At 32.1% G+C, this 27,964-nt stretch overlaps 1 protein-coding gene across 1 annotated transcript in view; it reads right to left on the minus strand.

Moving 5' to 3' along the window:
- Positions 1-27,964, minus strand: part of LOC145316316 (innexin shaking-B-like) — an 81,607-nt gene that overhangs the window by 23,087 nt on the left and 30,556 nt on the right. The window contains exons 2-6 of the mRNA XM_080156748.1: positions 16,062-16,523; positions 14,057-14,279; positions 6,499-6,593; positions 4,128-4,252; positions 2,295-2,401 (exon numbers count right to left, since the gene is read on the minus strand). Coding sequence (XP_080012874.1) covers positions 2,295-2,401; positions 4,128-4,252; positions 6,499-6,593; positions 14,057-14,279; positions 16,062-16,195 — 684 coding nt within the window. The 5' untranslated portion in view covers positions 16,196-16,523. The remainder of the gene's footprint in view (positions 1-2,294; positions 2,402-4,127; positions 4,253-6,498; positions 6,594-14,056; positions 14,280-16,061; positions 16,524-27,964) is intronic.

Here is a 27,964-nt window from a genome sequence, read left to right on the forward strand (position 1 = left end):
ACCAAATGTTGAAGCATATTATAGTGCCTAATAAGAAATGACATAATACAATACAAATAACCAATGATAGGCCAGTATACATTTTACCATTCTTCAATTACAATGCATACTGGCATATCATTGACCATTTGTATTGTATGACGTCATTTTATTAGGTATTATTAGCTGCTTCCAAAATGTTTTACCATTTCAATGTTTGATGAGAGAAAACAAACAAGAGAAAAGCTAAAGAGCTTGTAGTAAGAATGAAAGGTTTATTTGAAACTAAATTGAATAAAAGATGACATGAGTAATATGGAGAAAATTGAATTCTAAATTGTAGAAGCTCGCAATATTTGCTTGAAAATTAAAGTAACAGCAGCCAATACAACTTTAGCAGAACATTTATAGGCAGACAATACAATATTATACAGAAATATTTTTAAAAGCGAAGCTTTTCTACAATTAGGGTCAGTCCGTCCATTCATCAGTAACGGATTGCGTTTTGCATTAATTTAGACACGTTAAAAATGTCCCATTGATTTCAAACTTTGCATGATGATTTCTGAAACAGCACGTGCGTTTACATTAAATATTTTGATATCAATGATTTACCTATTAAATAAATTGTTGATTCCTTGGCTGATTAGACACTATATAAACAACTTTTGCTCTTATTTCAAAATGGTATTCTCTGTCATTCAAATAAAAAGTACATTCCCTCTACGTTAGTCAATGTTCGTTTGTCTATCTGATTTGTTAAGCTTCGCTTTTGTGGATACTTTTTTTATTTAAAATTTAATTTATTTATTTCTTTTTGTAGCTTCTCTGTGACTATGCTATACGTCAAAACATCGTTCACCAAATAAGACGGAATTTTTTAATATAAAGATTTGAAATATTATATTAAACGCATAGTATCAAAGTAAAATAGGAAAATCCTTTTTTTTATTGCTTATTTATGCATTTTTGCTGTGAATATTATGGACATTATACCCTTGTTATAAGAAATAGTATTTCTTAAGCGTTGGGCATTTTTTATTGTTCGCAAACATTTTTAAAATGTCATAAAAGTTAATTTTGGCAAATATATAACACAAAAAATTTTGACATTTTCATAAAGGAAAAAAAAGAATATAAAGTGTGTTAAAATCAACAAGGATGACAACATCTAGAAAAGCGAAGCTAAACAAATTAGACAGCCAGACAAACAACCATTAAGAATTTGGAGCTGCAGCACTTTTAACAGAAAAACAAAACAAAATGTTATTCAGAAGTTTGACTAAAAATTAAAATCGATATGCAAAGTGTACTTACATTTTAAGACCTCCTTTAATCATCGAGATGTTTTGCTAATAATAATTGGACTAATTGTCCTAGGAATAACAATTTAATATAAAGTTAGATTTGCTTGCTTGCAAATTAAAATGGAAATGGCTACCACGTTTTAAAAAAAGATATTCATGCAAGGTTTGAAATTGATATTGCAACTCTATTTTTTATATATACAGATGAACAAAGTATAATTGTTGAAAAGCTTCGCTTTGAAAAACGAAATTGTAAATAGGTTATTCAAATGAAAGAAACTGGGGCAAATTGATAAAAAAACTGACTGAAATCCTTTAAAAAATCATATTTTCTCAAGAATTTAAAGTGTGAAATTGCAATTTGGGCCGAGATTTCTCAAAACTTTTTAACTGAAACTGGAGAGAAAAAAAACTTACTTGGAACTTGTTCTACATATTTTGAAGCGCATACTTTCAACACAATTTAATGCACATTATTCAGGTTATTCATTATTTTCAATTCAAATTTTATTTGTTTCAATTTTCCTTGCCTAAGTAAATTCTTATGTTATGACTGACCTATACATATTTAATAAAACATATAATATAAAATAGGATGAAATAAAAAATAATTCGGATTGTAAGAAATTATCAGGAACGAGTATTTATCGCATCGTATTATAGACAGATTTCCGCGGATATTCAAATTAAAAATTATAAAATTAAAACCAGTTTTGTTGACTACAAGGGGCAGAAGTCCCTGGCTGAGAAAACTAGTATTAATTTAATGATTTTATTCTAATATTCGTGGAAAATTGTATGTAATACGATGTTATAAATGATTTTCCGTATAACTAAGAGCCGGTTCCTATCCAATGGATATTAAATGTTTCGAAGGCATACTGAAAAGTAATATCTCATTAAAAAATGAACCAACCATCTCAATTTTAAAACAAATAAATGCTAAAGACGGAAAATTGCAAAAAAATAGGACCTCGCGACAAAAGTCGTGTAATAAAAATAACTTACCATTGGATCTATCCTGTCCTCCTGGTCCCTCTCTGCGAATGAAATGACCTCAATGCCGAATGTAAGGAATGTACCATCAAAAAATCTGTCCATCAGGAACATTTGACCTAAAAAATATAACAGTTTTTAAAGGGTGGTGAAAAATTATTTTGCTTCCCAACCCCCACATAAAAATCTAAATCTAACGTACCAAGTTGGTTCAAAGCCCCTAGATTTTACAAATCATATATTATCATACAATTTACACCAATTTTACAATATACACCCTCAACAACCTCGACCCTCATTTAAATTTTGTAGGGGTTTAAAATCAGCTATTCCTCTCCCCCTTAAACAAGATATTTTAAAGATTGCCTTCCCTTTTTTGTACACCATCAAGCTTTAACACCCCCCAGGTGCACGCCACTGATTACTACGAAATAACTATGAGAAGAATATGTACCTAATTAGATTAAAACCTAACTGAAGGCGGATGAAAAACTTTTAATTTCCTAAATCATGATTTGCCGCTGAAATAAACCAGCATATTATTGGATATCTTATGACATTGCTACACGTGATTGGTTTATTTTAGCGGCAAATTGTAATCTCTTAAATTTATTAGAAGTTTTTACCGAGTTATCTAGTGCAATGGATTTATTATTAGTTGGATCTTATACAAGATTATCATGTACTCTATTAAAGAAAAACTTGTAGCTGTCTAGAATAAATGTCCCCCATCCACCCCATTGACTCATCCTCTCCAGTAATCTGGAGAACGAAATTACCAACATATGATATCAGCGTTAGCAACCTAAATGGACGAAAATTTCCCCCCTGCCATTATATCCACATATAATCTATGTCCAGAGCAGTTTTATCTTTTAGTGAGTCTTTTTTCTTAAGTTTTGTTTTCCCCCCTAAATTTGGTAGTTAATATATGTACTTTTGTATATGTATTACACCAAGGATTTAAAGGATAAGACAATGGCGGATGAATTGATGTACATCCCCAAAATTACTACTTCTGTAGATTACATCTAGTGGTTGAAACGTTTGGACACTCAAATTAATGAACCAACCAATTATATTCAATAAAAGTCCCCAAAGTTGTTAAGCCAAAAGAAATAAAACTTTGGGGACTTGTGTAATAAACAGCCAAATGTCTCCACCCTCCCTGGTATTACACTCTTTTCCCCCAAAGCCTTTGCAAGCAAAGCTTTTCTAAAATTTATTTGGAAGTTAAAAGGCTTGATTTAATATTTTTGAAAGCTTGGTAAATGATTTGTTTTATTCTAACAATTTTTCAATATACAATTTTAAAGATATGTTGGATATGATAATAAACTTTGAACCACCAGATCCTTGTCTTTCACTGATTTATTAGTATAAGGCAATAGGTATAACTATACAAACACACACACACACACACCCACACACACACACACTCACACACAACTGTTAATTTATTCTACATGGATACCTTAGCACTTCCTTTAGAACTTTACTCAATATCATACTAATTCATTGACGGGAGCAAAGCTCATATTTATCTCACCCTTTAAAAATCTTTCACTTTTGATTTTGCGGTTCTGCCCATATGCTTTATGGGCTCAGTATTCGAAGAATCAGCGATGGGCTAGCAAAGTAGCTTAAAACCATCCCAAGACTTCTTTCAAAAGAATAGCCTAAAATCATCATATTAAGTGGAACTCAATCGGTTCACAAGTTATTGAAATCTTAAGCTTCAGACAAAAAAAAACATACTACTTTATGCTAGACCGGGGGCCAATGGGAAGTGGGGCAGGTAGTTGTCTGTAGTACACATCTATACTTCAAAATTGATCTTATTACCTATAATATTGACGAGACCAAGAAATTCACAGAAGAAGTATCTATAGCACCAGAAGTTATGATTCTTCAAGTTAGCGTAGAGGTAGTCCAATAATAACTTCTTTTTCTGACGCTTCTCTGCTTCCCTGAAAAGCAAGGGCAATTAAATTTACTGATTATAAAATAAAAGTATCAAATATTATCAGGATGTTTGTTCGTCTGTTGCGTAAATCCTCGCTAAATGCTGGACAGATACAATACTTTTTAAAATTCTTAATATGTAACTACATTTAAAACAAAAGAAAACTCTATTAAAATACAGAGATATCGAGAAAACAGAAAACCTACAAACTGTTTTATATCCTCAGCGGCTAAGCTCTGGTGACCTTTATAGCCATTTGAGAGGGAGGGGGTTAATTTCGACAATTTGTTATTATAGATTTAAAAAGAAAAAAAGTTTTTTTTTGTGGGGGGAGTCGACCACCCCCTATTTTTAATTTTAGTTTTGAAAAGAAAAATGTAAAATTATATTTTTGGTGGGGCGATTTCTCTGAGGATTTCTCCGTGGTACCCTCAACCAAAATGAGAATCAACCTGTTAATGAGAACCATATCGGTTTAGATCGTTTAGTACACACAGACTGAAATCCTTTTACTTTATTATAAGGAGAGTGAGAAAAGCGCACCTTTATGGAATATACTTCAATTATGAATTATTATATATCTAAAATTTCAGATTACTTAATAACAGGGGCGTCCAAGCTTTTTATTTTGGGGTGGGTAAAATTTTTTTAAGGGGGGGGGGGTAATTCGGTTTGGGGGGGTAAAATGGCGCGCGAAGCGCGCCGCAAATTTTTTTTACCCCCCCAAAATTTTTACCCCGGGGATAAAATTTGCTTGGGGGGGGGGGTAATTACCCCCCCTGAAATCTGTTGGCAGGGGTAAAATTTGTTTACCCCTCCCAAAATTTACCCCCGAGTTAAAATTTTTTGGGGGGTAATTTAAATTTTATCAAAAATTTAGTATTAAAAATGCGCGCGAAGCGCGCAAAAATTTTTTTTGTTAGAGATTTTCTATTTTGGGGGGGGTATTTACCCCCCAAAAATTGTTTGGGGGGGTAAATACCCCCTCCTAAATGGTTGGGGGTGCCTACGGCACCCCCAGGGTAGGGGTAAATTTTAAATGGGGGGGGGGGGTAATCGCCCCATTACTCCCCCCCCCCCTTGGACGCCTATGCTTAATAAATCTTAATACCCAAATATCATTAATTTCTAATAAGAAGAAAGCTTAGTGATAAGCGTTTGATGTCGTAATTAATAATAAATTTACTTTACATATTGGGGAATTTGTTTTCTAGGTATAATTCATTTAATCATCAGAAATAGCTACATATTCTTTAATAGTTATTTATCGCATCGTATTATAGACAGTTTTTGGCGGGTATTAAAATGGAAATTACATGATCAAATCCAGTTTTGTTTGCCACAAGAGGCCGAAAGCACGGGCTAACAGAGCTGATTTTGATAGAATTATTTTTATTGTCTACACTACAATACGATACATGAGTTTTCAGTATCACTAAGAACTGGTTCTATTCCATCATCTATTAATCGCTTTTCGTAATTGTCTTGGTTGTTAAAAACAATTCAACAAAATACTTTAAAAACAGTTTTATTCATTTAAAAAATAAGGGTGGTGGGCGTTAATCTCGAAAAGGATAATTTACTATTCTTCTGGCTAAAAACCTTACTGTAGAAAATATAAAGCCTTCAAGAAAATTGTATATTAGAGTCCACATTTTTAAGATTTTTAAAGATTCTTTTACTTTGAATTCCTTTAGTATACGGCAAAAGATTTAAATGATTTTTAGCAGAAAAATAACACATACATAAACGCACATCCAATAACTTTATCATTGAAATAGAACTTAGAAAGGGGAAGATTAATTTTAATTTCATAAAGTTAGGGAAAATAAAATCTGTCATTATGAGTAGCTTATTAACCTTATCATATACCTGATATAGTTAACATAAACATCTGTTTATTTACATTGCATTACTTTCAGGGATCTAAAGGGATAAGACATTGGATGATAAATTAATTTACATCTACAATAATGATATTCAAAATTAACCCTTCTGAAGATTACAATCAGTGGTTGAAAAGTGTAGACTTTCATCTTAATGAAACAACAATCCAAATTCGATAAAAGTTTTTAAGTCAGCGAATAGGAAAACGTTATCATACAACTTTTGGGACTAGTGTAATAGTTAACAGGTACCTTCCCCCAAAATATTTATAAACCTTCTTTGGACCTGTAAAGAGCTTCACAGTAATTAACATAGACAGCTAGATATCCTGGTACTTTTATATACGGATTAAAAATTACTTACGTTATAATTCCTTGATCTAAGTCCATTTTAAGTGCAGATATTTTTCCAGCCTCCCAGTTCTTCCACAGCCACCGAGGAATGTAGAATAAAATGGCCTAAAACATGCATAATTTATAACTTTATAAAGTTTAGTAGCGTAACACCCATAGCCTCTATAAGAAAGTTATTGGAGGCTGCACCCACAGACTCTAGGATGTTTGCTAAGTTCCAAAATTACCAACAACCTCCACAAAAATCAAACTCTGTAACGTATATCTTTATTAGGCCAGCCATTTCCGAGATCTTTGCTCTTACTACTCTATTAGTCTATTTCATAGGATAGTGATTGAACAAGGATAAACAACATATTTGAAAGTCTGAAACGGGTTATAAAAGAGGGGGATTAAACACCGCCAAAATTCATTTTTGTTGATAAAATTATTTTCTTAAACCTAACCTGGACCAATACTTCTCTGAAAATTGTGGAAAGACTTGTTCAGCCGTTTAAGAGATAAGTATATACATACATACATAGCCCATCAAAAAACTTAACTACAGATGAAGTTAGTAAAAATATACTAGAAAATCCATAGTCAAAAAGATTACTAAGAAAGCACATTTGACGTTTAAGAGATCTTACAAAATGTCCCAATATCGTACTCTTTGTTTTATGAGTAATGTTACTTTCAGATATATACACAAGAGAGAGAAAGTAAAAATACTTTGTAATTAAAATTTGTAAAGAGGTCAACTTTAGCAATAAATGTATAATATAGGTGGATATTATGACAGGGGAAAAATTGTTCTCAATTAAACTCCCTAAAATGAACCTTATTTATTGATCAGTTCGTTCATACAGTAAGAGGGGAGGGGATGGGGTACAGGGGATAGATGGGAGGTATCGTTATTTTAGCCAGCCGCAAGCATCACCTTATCAGAATACATGAAAATCTGGTGCAACATCCAAGTAATAATATATCGATTACTTTAGCTTTCTTGTAAAGACTCCTATGTACGGTTGTGGGGGATTTTTATTTCTAGCAAACAAATAAGGGAAGGAGGAAATGTCATGGGAGGGAAGTGAGAGGGGGGGGGGGGCGGACAATTTCTTGAAATATGTTTGATTTTGAATTGACAAGTAGTAAAATGATAAAAACTAGGAATAAGATGAATTATTATCAGGACTACATATCTATCAATTAGTTTTCAACAGTTTTTTTCACGTTCAAAGATGCTCTATAGATCACTTTTAAAAAGTCATATTATCTATATTCAATTCATGACTCAAAATATAATCACTATAATCGACCAATTGAACAAATCCACTTGTCATCTTAAGGTTTAAAAATATGTTTCTAGCCCCTTTGAAAAGAAAACTGGCCTTAAGGGGCTTCCCCTACCATATCTTAACCGAACCTACCCTAAAATGAGCATCAACTACAAATATTTTCAAAACAATGTTTTGTAGTCTGCTTAAAATTCAGAATAATATATACGAAAAAAGAAATTTTTAAAATAAATAAACAACATTTTTTTGGGATGAAACTTCAGCAGATGCCTAAATAATTTTGTATGTGCTGGGAAATTGAGTGAAAGGAGAAGTTTATGACAGGGCTCGGCAGTCGTGCGTCAGCCGGCTGTAAGCCTCATTGAATTCAACCTTTTACAATTTTAAAAACTAACTGCAAGTCTAAACCTGACATGGAATATGGAAAGGTATCCAAACGGGTTTTAAATTTTAGGCCTAGTCGCAGCTGATGCGCGGCTGCCGAGCCCTGGTTTATGATAGTTCAAAGGCTAGACTTGAAATCTAAGGTGGACATTTCAACTTTCATTTAGATTTTATCATCAGCATTCCAGGCAATATCCCTATAATTGACCAGTGGTCCACACAAAAACCCCTCTAAAGTATATATGTAGTTCAATTTCAAATTTTAGACCCTTCCGTGAGCTCTAAATCTATACCTATCTCTTCTTACCTTTACTTAGTCCTATCAAATAAAGCAAACTAAATCTAGTATGGGGGGGGGGGTATGAAGGTTCAACTGTCGGCTATAGGGAAATTGCAACATTTCATTTTAATAACTCCACATTTTATAAAATAAATAATGTTTAAGGTCATTAAAATATGAAAAGGACAATTAAATTCCAAAACATCGACACTTTTCAAAAATCAAACTTGGAAAGGAAAATTTTGTTCGTTTTAAAGGGGGTAAAATTGTGTCAAAAGATTTATTATTTATTATTCGTTAAAAATCTAAAATACGAGGTGAAACATATCTTTTATGTTTATCTCAGAACCGGCTCTAATCCAGCGGATAATAAGCCATACTGGAAAGTGTATTACAAAAAAAAGGAAAAAAACATGATACATGATGTAAATAAAAATAAATGATTGATGCACAGTACATATGTTTTAGTATTTTGTTTTTTAAGAATCTTTTTATCTATCAATCATTACAATTTTGACACTTTTACATGTTTTGCAGCAGAGAGTTTTCATTTTTCTTCAGCTGATTAACTGAATGGTCAGTTAAACTAAACATTCCTTATTTCGATGTACTGAATTTTAGTTTCCGAAAGTGTACCTAGCCTTCGCGTCTTATCTCAATATTTACTACTAGCTATAAAAGCTTAAAACTTCCAAAATAAATCAAAATTTGAAAAGTTAAAATTTTGAATGTATAATGTATAAATCGTTTGTACATTATATCGCATTTCCCTTTGACCAGAGTAGCTTAAAATAGGTTTTGCAATATTTGGGTTATCTGCTGTACACATTTGGAAATTATTGAAGAAATAGGCAATCCATTTTCAGCACATCCTTATTTCTTATTGACAGGAATTTTGACAATTGACAAAGAATTAGAATAATAAACACTCTAGCGTTCTAGTTATGTAATGTCCACTCCGACGTTTGTCCACTCCGACATGTGTCCACTTCGACGTTGTACTCCGACATTTGTCCCTCTCCTGTTTTTAATAGAACCTTTTTTTTTGTCGTTACATACACGTTTGTATACTTTAAAAAAGAACAATTTTAAGAAGTATAGAGAATATTTTAAGGTAGATATGTTGTATTGTGGTATTTATCTGACTATCTGTCTATCTATCTATCTTGAGTATCTTGTAAAACAATGTTAATGAACAGAACTAGGCAAAGACTGCTCAGGGTGTTTATTTAAAGAAGATAAATTATAATACTGTTTGATTAGCTATCTATCAACTCGTTTTATTTTGATAAAATTTTAAAATAAGCCTTGATTAAAGTTTAAATCAACAAAATTATTTTCTAGGTAAATTAAAACAGAAAACTTCAACATTCAAATTACTTGGATGTTGCACCAGATTTTCATGTATTTTAATACAGTAATACTCGCAGCGGACTAAAATAACCCACACCATTTCCCCCATATCCTCCCCTCCTACTGGATGAAACTGATCAATAAATGAGCTAAATAGACGACAAATTTCCCCCTGTCCACACATCCACGTATATCATTTATCCATTCCTATAGAGTAAGTTTAGGATAAAAATGAGAGAAATAAAATTGGCTAAATTGGCTTTTCTATATTTCAATTAGGCTACTTTTACCAGCTTTTTATCTAGCTACTGCTGAGCTTTAAATGAACTTAGTATGAGAATAGTTTAACTTTAAAAGATAAGAATAGTAGATAGGAATGGAATCTATGTATATGTATATGTAGCAAATAAATATACAAAGTATAGATTATTAATCCCTTAATTGCACTAATGGGAACACAGTGAAGGACAATCCGACAACGTTATTGGTTAAAAGATGTTCACAACTTAGTAAGAGAGGGCAATTATTTTTTTCATTTCATTCCTATAATTAGACAGCTATAAATAGTAAAATTTCTTTGAATAGAGCTTCACTTACGGAAACCTTATCGTTTCAGAATCATTGCTGTTATTGGATTATACAATCTTACATAAGATTTTCTCTAATACAGTGAAACTTGCAGCGGGATAAAATAAAGATTTCGCTATTCCACATCCCTTTACCCCATCCCCTTCTCATCCTACTGAATATACAAACTGATCATTTTTCCCCTGTCATAATATCCACTATACTCTAAATCTATTATAAAATGTGACTTAATAGAGGCAAAAAACTTCTGTAAGTAGCACGGTTTATTGTGTCTGATTGACCATCTATGGAAATAAATCTATTGTATAGTAGATAGGCTTTCCGTAACAAAAACTGTTTACAATTAGAAATACATACAAACTTTTAAATTCAATTTTCTTTTCCATACACTCTATATATATACCTAACAGCATAAAGCATTATATTTTTTATCATAAATTAAAACTGTATCATTTTGTCTTCCTTGACAATTTAAATTTACGGAGCATGAAAAGAGAACGAAGTTTTGATATGGTATTTTGGGTTAGGCAAATGTTAATGATTGCCCCCACAGGGTTAGGACTTTGGCCCCACATGGGCTAGCAATAGGAGAAAAGCTAGTGTGAAAATACGACGAAACCTGATACTTCGTTTTCTTTCCATGATCCAAATTTACTCATTTATTATTGGAATAACAAGTCTTTTGTATTTTAAAATGTTTTTTTTTATGTCTTCTAAAAGCAGAATACCAATATAATATAAAGTTTATGAAAAAGCTGTATTTGAGATACATTCTAATCAATACGCATTCAAAATCTTTGCAATTAATGACTTTGCTTTGTTAAAACAGTTAGAAAATAATTTGATGTTTTGCCAAATTTTAGAATTCGACAATAAACAAGAAATTTCTTTTAATATATTTGTCAAAAAGACATGCCCTTATTCTAGAGTAGCTGAATAAGTACGTTGAATCAAGAATATTTGAAATCGTTATTATGAATTAAGAGAAAGAGAAAGATAAAAGGAAAGGATGATAATAGGAATAATTAAAAAAAAGATAGAAAAAAGAAAGAAATTGAAAGAAAGATAAAAAAAAGAGAGAGAAAGAGAGAGAGAGAGAGAGAGAGAGAGAGAGAGAGAGAGAGAGAGAGAGAGAGAGAGAGAGAGAGAGAGAGAGAGAGAGAGAGAGAGAGAGAGAGAGAGAGAGAGAGAGAGTGGGCGCTCATGACGTCACTCCGAACCCATGCACCGTCTAGTGGCAAAAGATTCGTTTTATTTCCCCACAACCATGTATTGCTCATCATATCCCGGTTCACACATATCATTCACCAAGTCGAAATCTTGAGCTTTATGCGGTAACAAACACTTATAGAGCAGCTTTGCTTTAAAAATTGAAATTTAGAAGTTTCTAAATATTTATGAGATAATAATTGTAGGATAACATTTTCCACAAAAAGCTATGTGTGTATTCAATATATTACCTACTGGGTTTCAAACTTATTTTTCCAGTAAATATTAAAACACTTATGAATGTTTTCTTAAGGCTGGGTGGTGAGCAACAAATTTCAGAAAAAAGTTTTATTTTGATATGATACATTTGCTTTTTAGAATACTTTCACAATAGTCAAACTGTAGACAAAATTCTAAAAAGATTCTAGTGTAATGATATTTAATATCAACTATTAATTCACTTTTAATTTCAAGTTTTACAAATATTGTTAATATTAGTAAAAGCGAAGCTTTCCTATAATTAAGGTTTTCCATAACGGAGAGCTCTGATCGGCTTTTTAGGCATGTAAGAATTGTCAATAAATTTTAAATTCACATAAAGATTACTGTAACAGTTTTAGGTCTGATTTTGAAAGCGTAACAACTTCATGATTGTCCATTTATAACATTTTCATTTTTCAAACCTTTTTGACAACATTTTTATGAGATATAATAATCTTATTTAATTGATTTTTGGAGTAATGATTCATAGGACAACGTTGCACAATGTTTTTTACAAAGCATCTCTATATGTAAGAATGTAAGTTTGTCCTAAAAAATTATCCTGTTTTAAAGCAATTTTGCAACAAATTTATTTACAATTTTGTTTAAATATATAAATTAATATTCTGCGTATTAAGTGCTGAAACTCTACAAAAAATAATGTTCATTTGTTCTATTATCTGATTTTAGTGCTTCGTTTTCATGGATGCTGTCATCCTTGTTTGAATGAAACTATTTGAGTAGTTGATAATGTTAAACAAATAAATCTTGATTGCCAAAATTAAAAGGCTGCTTACAAAAATATTTATATTTATGTCTGTTTTTTTTAATGGATGGGAAAGTACATAGAAATTAAATTAAAATAATTGACTTACCCCCCCCCCCCTCCTCCCTCCAAAAAAGGATGACAAGCAAGCAAGTATAGAATCTGTATAGTCTTATCCAATATGGCTTCGAAGCCGATTAATATCCACCGGATAAGAACCGAGTCTCAGCCACACTTAAACGTCATGTTTAGCATCGTATTAAAGGCACTTTCCACGAAAATTAAGATAAAAATTATAAAATTAATAAAAGTTATTTTTATTCTTTTGTCTAGAGCTAAATATCTCGGAAATTGCTGATTCGACAAGGGTATGTTTTTCAGTGAAAATATATATTATAATGGTTTTAGGCTATTTTCTTGTCATTTAGTAAACCCCCAAGATGCCTGGGACGCATTCACCTGATATTTTTTGAAAGTTGTATTCCATCTAAAACAAAACTTATCCGCTCTGATACACCATAATCAATTTAAAATCTTCACTGTATAAATTACACTAACACATTGCAGCAAGGAATATATGATATATTTGCCGTAGAAAACAGACCTTACCACATTCCAATACAAATAAACAATTTCTCACAAAATTTAACTTTTTGGTCACTCAAAACATAAATAGTTTTGATGCTTACATTAAACTTAAAATTCAAAATTAGAACCCTAATTCATTTAAATTAGGCGAGAAAGAAATTATGATATATTTTTTGGTAGGAAAACTACTCTATAACAGTTTGTGTATGTCGTTTTTTCTAAAATGAACCCTTCCAAGTTCATTTTTAGCCTACCCTTTATCTCATTAATCTTTCAACATAAAAAACAAACATTTAAAAAAAAGTAAAATTTAGATGATTGCAGTTAATTTTTCTTATTATTTCAAACAGCTATCTTTTTAGTGGATGCAATCGTTCCTGTTTTATGATAACTTATTACCTGAAAAATAGACAGAAGGAGACCCACTGATAATTATAATAATAATTATTATTATTACCTGAAAAAATAGACAGAAGCAGACCCACTGATAATTATAATAATTATTATTATTATTACCTGAAAAAATAGACAGAAGGAGACCCACTGATAATTATAATAATTATTATTATTATTACCTCAAAAAATAGACAGAAGGAGACCCACTGATAATTATAATAATTATTATTATTATTACCTGAAAAAATAGGCAGAAGCAGACCCACTGATAATTATAATAATAATTATTATTATTATCTGAAAAAAAAGACAGAAGCAGACCCACTAATAATTATAATAATTATTATTATTATTACCTGAAAAAAAGACAGAAGCAGACCCATTAATAATTATAATAATAATTATTATTACCTGAAAAAAAAGACAGAAGCAGACCCATTAATAATTATATAATAATTATTATTACCTGAAAAAATAGACAGAAGCAGACCCACTGATAATATCTGACATATCTCCTCTCCTCCGGATCTATAGTCTTGTCAATGCCAGGGTGGGCCACGTCTATTCCAATCCGCTTCCAGAATGCGCTAGGGATTGTGTAGGTGGAGTGGATCCAACAGTACGTGTTCAACACATCCTCTGGAATGTCCTTTGTGTGTACACAGTCAATTGGATTGCCTACGTACTGTCTGTTATAAAAATATTATATTTACAACCAACTTTGTAAAATTTTAATGATTTGCATATTTTATTACTTTATTACAATTTTTTTTATCAAATGTGCTTAAATTTAATATCTGGGCAATTTAATCATTACCTAAAATGAACCACTTCAGAAAATTTTGAGAATAAATGCCTTTTTTCATTCTTATGGTAGATTGTAAGGAAAGGGTTAAAGGAGCCCTGGAGGACTATACCCCCCCCCCCCAACCCCCCTCTATGATAAGTCCGGAAAAGTGCTATGGCGAAAAAAAGCTAATCTACATTAAATTCAATTCTAAGTAAAAAAAAGTAGTAATAACAAATATTCTTTAAAATATTTTATATTAGAATAAATTTTATAGTAGTTTCGAAAAAGAAAATAAAAAAATATTTCTTGCATCGTATTATAGAAAGCTTTACGCGGATATTAAAATTAAAACCATGAGATTTCTTCCAGTTTTGTTAACACCTAGGGGCCGAAGGCCTGGGCTGACAAACCTGTTGTTGATATTATCATTTTTTTTTATTATTCATAGAAAATATTCTTTAATAATAAGATACATGATTTTTCAGCATGGCTTATTATTAGTGATAATCCAGCGGATATTAATCGGCTTGGAAGCCATACTGGAGTAAACCATATCTATTTTTTATGTTGCCATGAACTGAATTGAAATTTAACCTGAATCTTGTGCAAACAAGTAAGAAATTCAAGCTTTACAAACTAGCTCACACAACAATAAAGTTAAAATAACATCATTTCAAGATAATACAAGAGCACAGAAACAAATTCTGGAGATGCCAAAAGAGTTTTTAAGGCAATAGGGGAAATAATGTGTGTTTAGGGAGATTTGTTTGAAAAGGGGTTCTGTTTGTTTTTGCAATTTAACAAACTAAATAATTTGAACAAGGGTGAAATGGGAAAGAAAAAGAGATGGGTATGTGGATAGTATATTTGTGTGTGTGTGTGTGTGTATAAAGTTTGATGCAAAATAACAAGTGTACAATACATTCAATCAAAACCATTAAAACTAAATCCAATCAAAAGTATCAATGAAACAGATTTAACAGAAGATTTGTAAGGGTGAAAAGTTAAGTTAAGTGTGACAGATGTCAAAGAATTTGATGCATGAAAGCCTAAGTACAAGACAATAAGATTAAGTTTCTCAACAATAGATACTATTTGTTTATATTTTGCTGTCTAATTGGCAAAATTAGATTTAATTGCAATACATTATATCCTTTTAATAAAATAGTGTTCAATATAATAAATTTTTTATTTAGGTAACTTTTAAAACATTCAATAGCTGACTCGCCTCAAAGTTTTAAAAATACATTTGATCAAACCTTTGAAACCCCGCATGTTATACTCCTCAAAATAAAAAGCCTGAACATCCCTGTCCACCCCCCCCCCCCCCCTAAACTCAACTTGACAAGGGCCTACATCCCCCCGAAAAGCAAAGGGGGGTGTGAATCAAAATGATTCACCCCCACAAAAAATTTGTTCGCTTCGTAAATAATTTTTCTATCAAAGTAGGCATATTTTACGAGAATTAAATTATGTAGAGGGTGGATATTTAGGGGGGTTTAATCAACTCCATACACCCCCCTAGATTTAGATTTAAGGGGGATGTTAAAATTTTTGGGTGCCTCTGGCAAAACTCTTTTTGGCAAAACGCCACTGGGTTCTCGCTACAAATAAATGTTGTCATCATTGTTACTATATTAATACTTAAATAATCAAATAATTTACAGTTGGTTGTTTGTACCTTGTTGTGACAATAAGAGAGAATGCAAGTAGAAAGGTAACAGTGGCAGAATAATGAAGCCTAAATATACTAGAGTCTATAGTGACCGAGTGGGGCTTCACCAGCCCCTTCAAACCACGAAATATGTCCAGCATGGTGCAGCTCTTGCGTGGCTTGTGGCTTGTTGTATGGCAGTGTTGTACAGTTGGTTAACTGGTTGGGTGTCCAGTTACTCACAGCCCATTCACTTTTTATAGTTGTTTATTGTTAACTAATTTAGCGCCTGCAGGACTTTCAAATCCTAAGCGTTGCTTTTAAAAAAAAACAACTAATAAATTCACTTTAATCTAGATGAGTTTATTTTGATGTAGTTGGTCATGTTGATGTCTGTGTTGATTAGGTTGCCAGGATCTCCAGAAAATCTACCTGTCTAATTTTTAGATTGGTTACCATCATCTTTAAACACTTCTGCACAACAAATACCTGAAATATAAATATATTTGTCAAATATAGCGTTTTTGCCCTAACAATGGATGTTGAATATATATGGATATTATGACAGGGGAAAAATTGTTGTCATTATTGGTCATTTCTATCATTTAGTAGGAGTGGAGGGGATGGAATAAAGGGGGTGGATGGGAGGTATCATAATTTTAGCCAGCAACAAGTTTCTCTTATTAGAGTACATCATAATCTGGCGTAAGATCCAAGTAATAATAAATCCATTGCTGCTGTTCGTTTTCTCTCTCGATCTACTATGACCGACAAACCCACCAGTAACACATGAATCTTAAAAGTAAATTTTATTTTGAATGTGCATGCCTTGCTTTAATGCTTCTTTTTGTGTTTTGTTGTGAGGTTGTTTTTTTTTCTTGTAAAATTTGTAGCCAATTTGTTAAGACCCTCTGCATTGCATAACTCATACAAAGTTAAACCAGGAAGGGAGGAGACATTGGACTGTTTATTACACCAGTTCCCCAAAGTTTTATAAGTCTTATTCGTTGGCTTAACAACTTTTGGGATTTAAATTGAATTTTGATTGGTTGTTTTAATAACTTCAGTATTTAAACGTTTCAACCACTAATTGTAATCTACAGAAAAGAAAATTTTGTGTATTATCATTGGGGATGTGCATCAATTTATCGGTCCTTATCTTATCCCTTTAGATCTCTCAAGTTAAACACACGCACTCACATTTACAACAAAAAACAAGAATCATCCGCAAAGCAATTATGAAGTCGTCATTTGTCAAGCTAATATGCATATTAACTATCTCATGTCTCAGTAATTCATTTGGTCCGCATGTCTGTCTTTAATTTCATTAAGTACATCAAATTGCTATAAGAGATAGTTATTTATCACATCGTATTATAGACAGTTTTCGGCGTATATTAAAATGAAAAAAATTAATAGATTAAAACAAATTTTGTTGGCCCCGAGGGACTGAAGGCTGGCAAATTTCTGTAATACGATGCTATACATGATTTTTCAGTATGGCTATAAATAGTTCTAATCCAGCGGATATTATTCGGTTTTGAAGCTATACAGGGAACCTAGTAATAGTGTCTAACTTTTTATCTTGGTGGCTAACAAAAATCGAAGGATGAGAGGGGAGGTGGGAAAGGAAACCCCTAAAAAAGAGATGTATTTTTGTTACGTCACAAAGATAAAAAGTTAGACACTATTACTAGGTTCTGTACTGGAAATTTTTTTTGTCTCTAGCATCAAGTTTTGAGAGCTAATGCCCTGTTTTTTCTCAGCTGTATCAAAGATAAATACAGATAGACTGATATTGTTTGAAGATTCCTATGACCACATAGCAACTACTCTACAATTTATTATTCTGTCTGTCTATCTTTTATGTACAATTTCTTCTTCTGTCTGTTAGGCTATTCTTCTCGCTTTTATAATAAAGATCTTCGCTACTTTTGTCGTCCTTATTCTTATCTGTCCGACTTTAAAAAACTCGCCAACTTCTATTCTAGCTATTTTATCTTAAAGGGTAAGTAAAATTTGAGAAAAAAAACTTTTTTTTCTTTAAATACATTCCTAAAACTGTTTGTGTAAGGAATGGATATATTGTTACTTGGATGTTACACCAGATTTTCATGTTCTCTAATAGAGAAATACCCGCAGTGGGCTGGATTACATATCCACCACTTTATCCCAACCCCTTCTCTTATTGCATGAACGAATTGACCCATAAATGAGTTTCATGTTAGAAATCTAAATTGACGACAATTTCCCCCACGTATATTTATATCCATTGTGTTGTGTAAGGGGAAAAATATGATCAACTGAAAATTGATTGCCTATTTCTTCGGTAATTTCCAAAGTTGTACAACATATAACCCAACTATTGCAAAAGCTATTTTCAGCAAATCCGGTCAAATGGAAAAGCAATATAATTCATAAACGATTCATACATTATTCATAAACGATTTATACATTATACATTCAAATTTAGATTTTTTGGGCAGTTTGAAGCTTTTTTAGCTAGTAGTAAATATTGAGATAAGATGAGGGTGCTATGTACACAATCGGAAACTAAGATTCAGCTGACCAAAAATATTATTTTTGTTACAAGAGTTTTTTGTTAGAGACTTGATCTATTCACATATTGACATGTTTTTATTTACCGTAGAGAAATATTTTTCAAGGTGATTGTAACATATACAAATATACATGGAAAAAAGTGAATCATATTTTCAGTGCAAAAAATGTAAATATGCTGAATAGGACTAAAGTTAGATATACTTTAGAAATTTACCTAATGTAAAAATCTATATATATTACTTGGATGTTGCAACAAATTTTCATGTACACTTATAAGGTGATGCTTGCAGCTGGACAAAATAACGATACCCCACATCCACTCCTTTTATCCCATCCCATCCCTCTTACTTGATGAACCAATAAATCAGGTACATATTAGCAAGCTTAATTGACGACAAATTTTACCCTTTCAATATATCCACGTAAATCCTGTATCCATTAAAGTATATTGAATTATTCCGCATATTGTGAATATTAATATTGTAATTTGAACAAGAACGATTTCATCTAGTTGTTGCAAAACTTTTTAGGAGAAAAATTAAAAAAAAAGAAATTATTATGCCATTCATTTAACATTAATTTAATTGAAGCTCGATAATAGTTATTTTTCATAGTCAGCTCTCCGCGGATGAAAAAATTAAAGAATAATTCCAGTTTAGCTGGCCCCGAAGTTAACTATAGTGTTATTACTTTTTATTTAATCTTTAGTGGAAAATTATCTATAATACAATACATGATTTTCATTAGGTATGGCTCGAATCCAGCCGATATCAATCAGCCTTAATGGAAATATTACTATTATTCTTTGAAAAACAAGGATGACAACATCCATAAAAGCGAAGCACTGAAACAGTAGGACAAACGGACATTAACACTTGTATAGTGTCAGAACTTAATTATCATAATATAAATTTATAAGAGTCAAAGCAAAATTGTAAGTAAATTTGTTGTAAAACTGCTTGATACAGGATCATTTTAATGGACATACTCACTTTTTTAGGGCTTGATTATAGAGTTGCTTCGCTTATTACATTATACTTTGTTGTCCCAGGAATCAATATACCAAAAATCAGATTAATCCGATGATTTGATCACATAAAAATTTGTTGTTAAAAAAGTAAAAAAATCAACATGTTTAAAATGGACGTACGAACATTTTAGAATGATTTTAGAGTTGCTACGCTTTCTAAATCGTACCTAACTACTAAAGGAATCACCATGCAAAATTTGAAATCGATAGGACAATTCTAACATGCCTAAATTAACGGAAAAAGCTATCCGTTACGGACGTTCGGACGTACGGACGGACGTACGGACGGACCGACCCTAATTATAGAAAAGCTTCGCTTTTAAAAAGAATGAATGAAAAAAAAATAATCCTCACTTATAAAAATATTAAAATGATGAAATATGAAAGTATGTGAAGTAAATGTCAGGGATCTAAAGGGATAAGCCAATGGCCGATAAATTGTTGTACATCCCCAATAATAATACATAAAATTACCCCTTATGTAGATTTGTAGATTACAATTTGGTATTCAAATGTTTTGACACTCAACCTAATGAACAAACCAATGAAAATTCAATAAAAGTCCCCAAAGTTGTAAAACAATAAGAAAACGTTATAATAAAACTTTAGGGACTAGAGTAACAAACAGTCCTCTGTCCCCTCCCTGCCTGAGTAAATGTATATAACTAAGTTGAGGAAAATGTAAAGAAAACAAATAAAATGTTATTTTGGATGATTGAATGTCTAAGGAGTAACTCGAAATATGAATTATTCTTTACTTTTAATTTAGTTTCTTAAGCTCTACAGATCTCTGAAACGAGCATTGATGTCAAGAGTTTTAATATTTATGGAAGGTGTAGAAGGGAAAGGGTTGGGGTGGGCGAGGGGTGAATTTATTTATTATAAGTTTTATGTTACACCAGATTATCACATAATCAAATAAAATGAAACTTGTAGCTGGACGAACGACATGACCAATAAATTATGTCCATTTTAGCAACCTAATTTAAAATGACGACAATTTTTACTTGTCATTATATCCATGTATTCTATATACATTTAGGGGTGCTAGACACGAGGTTATGTTCGTCGGGTTGTCCACTAAAATCTCTGAAAAAACTGTACCGAAGTATCTTTTTCGAAGAAGATTTTTATTAAGCCATTGGACTTTTAAGTCAATCTTTTTTTTCTTTTTCTTTTCATACAGTATTTTTAAACTCTTTTTAGAGTGAGAAGGAGATAATAGAGAGAGAGAGAGAGAGAGAGAGAGAGAGAGAGAGAGAGAGAGAAAAAAATATAGGGAGAGTAAAATAAAAAAAGAGAGAGGTATGAGACGATGGAGCTAAACTGCACAAATCCAAATTCCATTGCATGAGAAATTTTTAATAGAAATGATTTCCGAAAATGCAACTTCTCCTTGGAAAGGGAAGACATTATAGTTTTCAACGTTTCTGAAAATAACTCTTTTTCTGACAAAATATAATGTATATATGCCCTCTGCTCAATGATCCAGATTCTTTTAATAACAATACACATAATAACACGGATGATAAAATACATAATAGCGAAGCTCAACATATGAAATGGTAAAAAAAGAAAACATATCAGAAAATGTACATACTGACTTTCATTTAATAAATATAGAGTTATAGAGTTGCAATACACGCTTTCTTAAATATATTCCTATTATATATCTGTTATAGGAATCATCATTCAAGTTTAAAATTGACAGAACATTTCTAACATACTTAAATTAACCAGAAGAACGGACGGACAGACCTTAAATGTAAAATTCGAAATTTTGGCGTCTGATTAAAATTGGAAAATTCTGTATCAAAATTATAAACAATTCGTTTATTGTATTGCAATAATAGCTTCTAGTTGCGCATCTAGCATCTAAAAAATCAGGGAGGAAGGGGGAGGGGCTTAGGCACAGAAACAAGAAGAAATCATTCAAAATACCAAAGCCTCATAATCACGAAACCTCTTGGCTATAATTTGCAACCATATCCATGGCTACAAATATCTTCCAGGCAATAACTCTTGTCTGAATTTTACAAAAAAAAACCACAAATACAATACCAACCAATCATCAAATTTCCTATGCGCAATATACAGTAACGTAATAAAAAAGTTTTATTTTATGGGATTGAATTGCTTATTTCTGCATGTATTATAAAAAAAGCCCCTGTACTCTATTAATATCCACGTCAAAACAAAAGAAAATTAGTTATCCAATACATGTATAAGTATAGATAAGTACAGAAAACTATCTGGCCCAAAGATGTGGAGACCCTTTTTGTATGGATTTGGCTGTAATAGTCCATGTAATAATAAATCCATTGCCACTACTCGCTTTCCTTTCCATATATGTTAAAGCCCCTAGGGACAGAAGGGTCAGTACAAAATTAGAACTTTGCATTTTATGACACCAAGATTCCAATGCATATATATACCAAAGTTCACAGTTGGCTAAAATGGACAAAATAAAAACAATTCAGCTTAAACCGCTCATCCTATTATATAAAGTATTATGTTTTTTTGTCTGTACTTTAAATTTTGAAAACTACTTAACCGATTGAGTTTTTTTTATGGAAGATGGAAATAGGTCCTGGAATTGTTTTAGGCTATTTATTTTTAAGAGTTTTGCAATCAAAAGGGTGATTTTTAGGGTCCTAGGACAAACGCAGGAGTCCCAAACGTCGGAGTGGAAACTTAATCTAACCTAAACTATTTTAAACTATCTTATAGGTTTATAATGCTTAACCCCTGCGTGGGACTTATTTGTATATTCATATAATTACCTAACCTAATCTGTATAGAAATACTTAATTAAATTAATATTTTAACACTCCTGCGTTTGTCCACTCCAACGTTTGGAACTCCTGCGTTTGTCCTAGAACCATTTTAAGAAACTGTTGGATTAAATAAGGCTTTCTTCAAAATAAATCTTCTAAAGCATTTTATTCAAAAAATCACATAAACAACAATTTTGTTCAAATTATATAATAGTTTGAATTCAGAAAAATCATTAAAAACTATAATTTGTGATGCATATATGTACTGCATATGTATGAACTTAACCTTGAAAGTTATGCTGGATTTATAGTAGTAGGTCAATAATAAAATTTGCATCCTTTCAGTTGGGCGCTTCAACATACTCTCCTTAATTAAAATAAAAGTTCTTAGAGCCCTGAATTATACCAACAATTACACTTCCTCAGTCTGGATATCAACCCCCACCCTAATCTTTGAAATAAGTTGAAAATAAGGGGGGGGGGGGAGTGATTTTTTGCAAAAGTTATCTCTAGGTTAAGTTGAGTTCATGCTTGCCAATTAGTATCAGGTCACCGCAGGTTGAGGCCTTGTAGGGTTACGTTCCTTCACAAAATTAGGTTCACAGAATCTGACATAAAAGAAATACTTCAAATTCTCAATGATTTCACTTTTTCTAAGCTTCGAACTCTTCACTCTTCTCACAAGCATATATGCTACATCGTCATTTACAAGTTTATTGAAATTAAAAGAAAATAGAAATAGTGCAACCTCCCAACTGTCTTAACAAACCTTTCTGTCTCCCGTCTTCATCTTCAATTAATTAACTTTAAAAACTTTTCTTCATAGGTTTTCTGATATTAAATGCAATTTTAATTTGCATTGTCTGCAGAAAGTTTAAGTCTAAATTTTAAGAAATAAATTAAAGGGGTTTAAAAAAACCTCCAAATCTTTGTAGATGGTCGTATAAAGACAAATTAACTTTGATTACAAGACTTTTTATAAACTTTAAGCCAAAGTGGCTGAAATATTGTCCACGTTATTTAAATTTGAACCCAATGTGAATGAATATAGGATTAGGAAAAGATGCTTTTATCCACAATATAATTCATAGATGAAAATTTCTCTGAAATGCTATTTAGAGAAGTATTTATTGATGGTTTTAGATAAAAGTATCTGGATGTGTGTCTGTTTGTGTATTAGAACCAAAATATCTCGCTAACCGCTGGACCGATTTGGTTCTCCTTTTCAGTGATTCTTCTTATAGGTCCTTGTAAGGTTTTTCAAAAACATTTTGGGGCAATAACCCTGTGGTGTTCTCCTAATACCCTATTTAAATTAACATGAAATAAAGAAGTAATGTGTACATATTTTATTAGCAGGTTTTATTCTCATTATGAATGAATCTTTCAATGATTTTTTCCTCGAAAGATAACAATTAAATTATATATCTTCTTTATTACTAAAAACTTTTTGCAGTTATTAAAAATATTTTTTTCTGTATTAATTATACTTTAAAATGTATGAATGTCGTGTGTGTGAGTGTGTATGTGTGTTTGGGTGTGTGTGTGTGTGTGTGTGTGAGTGTGTGATGTGTTTGTGTGGTAGGTTTGGACTGCAAGCCCTTTGGTTATTGATGTTTGACTGCCAAGAAAGTTTGATAATCACCTGAATAATATTGAAGCAAACATTCATGATTACTGTCAGAGCCCTGCAGACTATATTAGGCTGCATTTCAACTACTTTTTGCCAACAACAAAATTTGAATAGAAGTGGAAATTTTCAAGTAAAAATTCTTTAGTTTTGGTGCAGGGAATCATGTCTGGGAGAGAGGGGATATACAATTAGTCCCCAAAGTTTAAAAATGAATTTTGATTGGTTAGTTCATTAAGTTGAGTGTTCAATTATTTCAACCACTAATTGTAATCTACAGAATGGGTAATTTTGTGTATGATCATTGGGGATGTACATAAATTTCTTGGCCATTTTCTTATCCCTTTAGATCCCGAATCAAAATCAGTTGCTTAACTCAAGCTTAGCACACAAACAAGAGAATGAATTTGGGGACTTTTTTTTCAACTGTGATACTCTAAGATATTATATTTGACAGTTTGCAAGCATTCCACTTTTTAGAAGCGGGGTTTGATAAAATAAGAGAAGGTATAAGTAAGTACTTAACAGATAGCTCTGATCACTACTCTAGTTATGATAGTGTTGTCCTATCAATTCCAAACTTTGCATGATGATAGAAGTATTCCAATAGTTCATTTTTTATAATAAAATATTTAAAGTATGTAGTTGTCCTTTTTGAAATGGCGATTCCTATGACGAAATTACGAAATTACAGTATTAAAATTAATCTCATGTTCGTCAATAATCGTCAAAAATCGTCAGATTTGTTGAGTTTCGTTTTTTTATGGATGTTGTCATTCTTGTTAAAGCAAGAGAGGTCAATTTTATACAAGTACTTGAGTACATAAGTATAGCAAAAATATCATTTTGTTCGTCGTGGTATTTTCATAATATTATTTCCAGTATGGCTTCGAAACCGATAAATATCTGGCGAACAGAAAATTGTCTACGAATGTTAAAATTAAAATCAGCTTTGTTAGCCGTTGCCTTGGGGGCTAACAAAACTGGTTTAAATCTTATAATTTGTCATTTTAATATCCACGGAAAGATGTCTATACAATTCGATAAATAACTATTACATTCTCTCTTTCTTAAGTTGCTCGGTCCAATGGGTTTCAGATGAGCATTGGTGTGATTAACTGGAAGAAAGGAAATTCCGGGTATAGTCCCTTTCGTGACATCGCACCTTAAGGGGCAATTCTTCGTATTTTTCACAGTAGGTTTTCTCCTATTTCTAGCCCCTGGGGGGCCAATTACCTAACCCTGTGGGGCAATCACCTAACCCAATATTCCCGAAATTCCTCCTGCGAAATTACTTTAAATATTAGGACTTCAGTTGAATTTTATTATGACTGATATAAAAAATGTCTTTGGGTCATTTTCAGTGGGAAAATTGGAGTATCGAGACGGCCATAAATAATATTCTTTTTTTTTTACAACTAAATTGCTTTAATGTCACAGTAGCGCAATGGAAATTAATGGATTTATTATTACTTGGATCTTACACCGGATTATCATGTACTCTAAGAAAGTGAAACTTGTAGCTGGAAATGTAACACCCACTTTAAACCACCCCTCCCCTAATGACCAATAAATGTTAGCAAAACCTGTATTGACGACAATTTTTCCCCTGTCATAATATCCACGTATATTCTATATCCATTTTTGAATGAAATTTGAGTAGTAAGGTATTCCAGGTACTGGAACGGCCAGGGGACATTGTAGTGAAAGTGGATGTTTAGTCGAATTCTGATTGACGAGAAAATGCATCCTGCAAGTCCCATTCCTCCCTGGACCCCCCCCCTTTCATTTCTGAAGAACAACCATTCTAAAATTCATGAGAAAATACTTACCGTGGACTATTTACTCCCCCCCCCCCCCCGACCCCTTACTCATCATTTACCATGAGACTAACAAATTCTACCTTTTTCTTCCCTCCCCCCGCCCACTATCAACTTACTCAGGGATCTCAAGGGATAAGACAACGACTGTGATAAACAAAATTACCTCTTGTGTATAAACAAGTACCCAAAGTTTTAGAGCCAACCAATACGATGAAAGTTATAAAACTTTGGGTGCCAATTTAATTTACCGTTAAATATCCCCTACCTCACTGAACTTACTATATTAAAGTCCTGAAACAGTTTTTAGATTCTTTTTTTTGTACCTGGACATAGATGATTAAGACAATGCTATTAAAACAATTTTAAAGAGTTGAACTTGGGAATAGACATATTATTACTTGGATGTTACACCAGATTTTCATGTTCTCTAATAAAGTGAAACTCGCAGCGAGCTAAAATAATGATACCATCCCTTTACCGCATACACTTCCCTATTTGGATGAACGAACTGACCAATAAATGAGTTCAGTGTTAGCAACCTAAATTGGCGATTATTTTTCCCCTGTCATAATATCCACGTATATTCTATATTTATTAACTTGATGGACAAAAGATAAACCTATGTTTGAAGACTCGAATGATGTTTCAGGGAAAATCAAAACACAATTTTAGCTGCAGATATATGATATACGTGGATATATTGACAGAAGAAAATTTGTCGTCAATTTAGCTTGCTAGTATGGTCCTCATTTATTTATCAATTCGTTCATCCAGTAAAAGGGGAGGGGATGAGGTAATGGGAGTGGATGTGGGGTATCGTTATTATAGCCAGCTGCGAGCATCACTTTATTAGAGTACTTGAAAATCTGGTGCAACACCCAAGATATAATATATCGAGTTTTATTTCATTCTTTGTTTTTAACCGCATAATCAAAATCGCTTAGAAACTTCAACAAAAAAAAACTCGGTGTGGCTATTACTAAAGCAACCGTTTTTATGATGTGACGCTCTTAATAAATGTATGGAGCTGACCCATCTGTCCGGAACTACCTTCACTCTCCGAACCTGGACACCTTCAGCCAAAATGCATAAATCAGGGAAAATCTAAAGTTGAAGAAAATACGATAAGTATCCGGTTTAGGAGGAAGTAAGTGCATGCTGTGGGGGTGGGGGGGGGGGAGCAATAGGTTTCTTCACCAAGCATTAATGGGGTGTGGGAGGGTGTGGGCCAAAGTTTTTGAGTGGGGGCATGGTTACTTGGATGGTTGGACAGTACGGCTCTGCATGAAATTAGGGTGGGCGGCAATTGCATTTTTATGCCATGCTGGTCCTATACAGTTTGGACGAGAACTTAAACTTTGGATGGCAAATGTTTTTAATGATTGCAAACTAATGGAATAGAGATGGAGCCTCTTATACACAATTTACATTTTTATTCACAATTATTTTGCAGATATTCATCTAATAACAAAGAATTATGGCAATGTTCAACTTTCAATAGATATATGATAGAAACATTTTTTTTTTCATTTAATTATTTATGATTAAAGCTCTTTAGTGTATTCAGAGAGGCATTGGGCTGTTTATTACATTGAGTTTTATAATAACGTTTTCTTCGTTAGCTCAACAACATTGGTGACTATGTTGATTTTTAATTTGTTGTATAATTAATTTGAGTGTTTAAACGTTTCAACCACTAATTTTGTATATCATCTTTGGGGATGTTTATCAATTTATCGGCCATTGTCCTATCTCTTTAGATCCCTGATAGTTATAGGTTTGGATAAAAAGACATTAATAACAATATCAATGGCCTTTAAAATCTATTATTTACAATATAATTTAAATTAAATAAATTCAGGGAGGGGTCATTGTGCTGTTTATAAACAAGTCCCTAGCGATTACTTTTTCTTTTGCTGAATAAAATAACTTTTATTGTATCTGATTTGTTTATTCATAAAGGTTAGTGTCCAACCGTTTATATATAAAAATGTTCGGATCTACTGCAGTTCACGGTAAAATATTGCTGGTAACGAATATTGCCAAAAATCTATGAATTTTAAAGGCTGCTAGCTGCCAAACGGCTGAACGTAAGATCATGCCCGCAC

The sequence above is a fragment of the Acartia tonsa genome, chromosome 4 (genome assembly GCF_053477335.1).
Source record: "Acartia tonsa isolate MP-2025a chromosome 4, ASM5347733v1, whole genome shotgun sequence".
Taxonomy (NCBI): Eukaryota; Metazoa; Arthropoda; class Copepoda; order Calanoida; family Acartiidae; genus Acartia; species Acartia tonsa.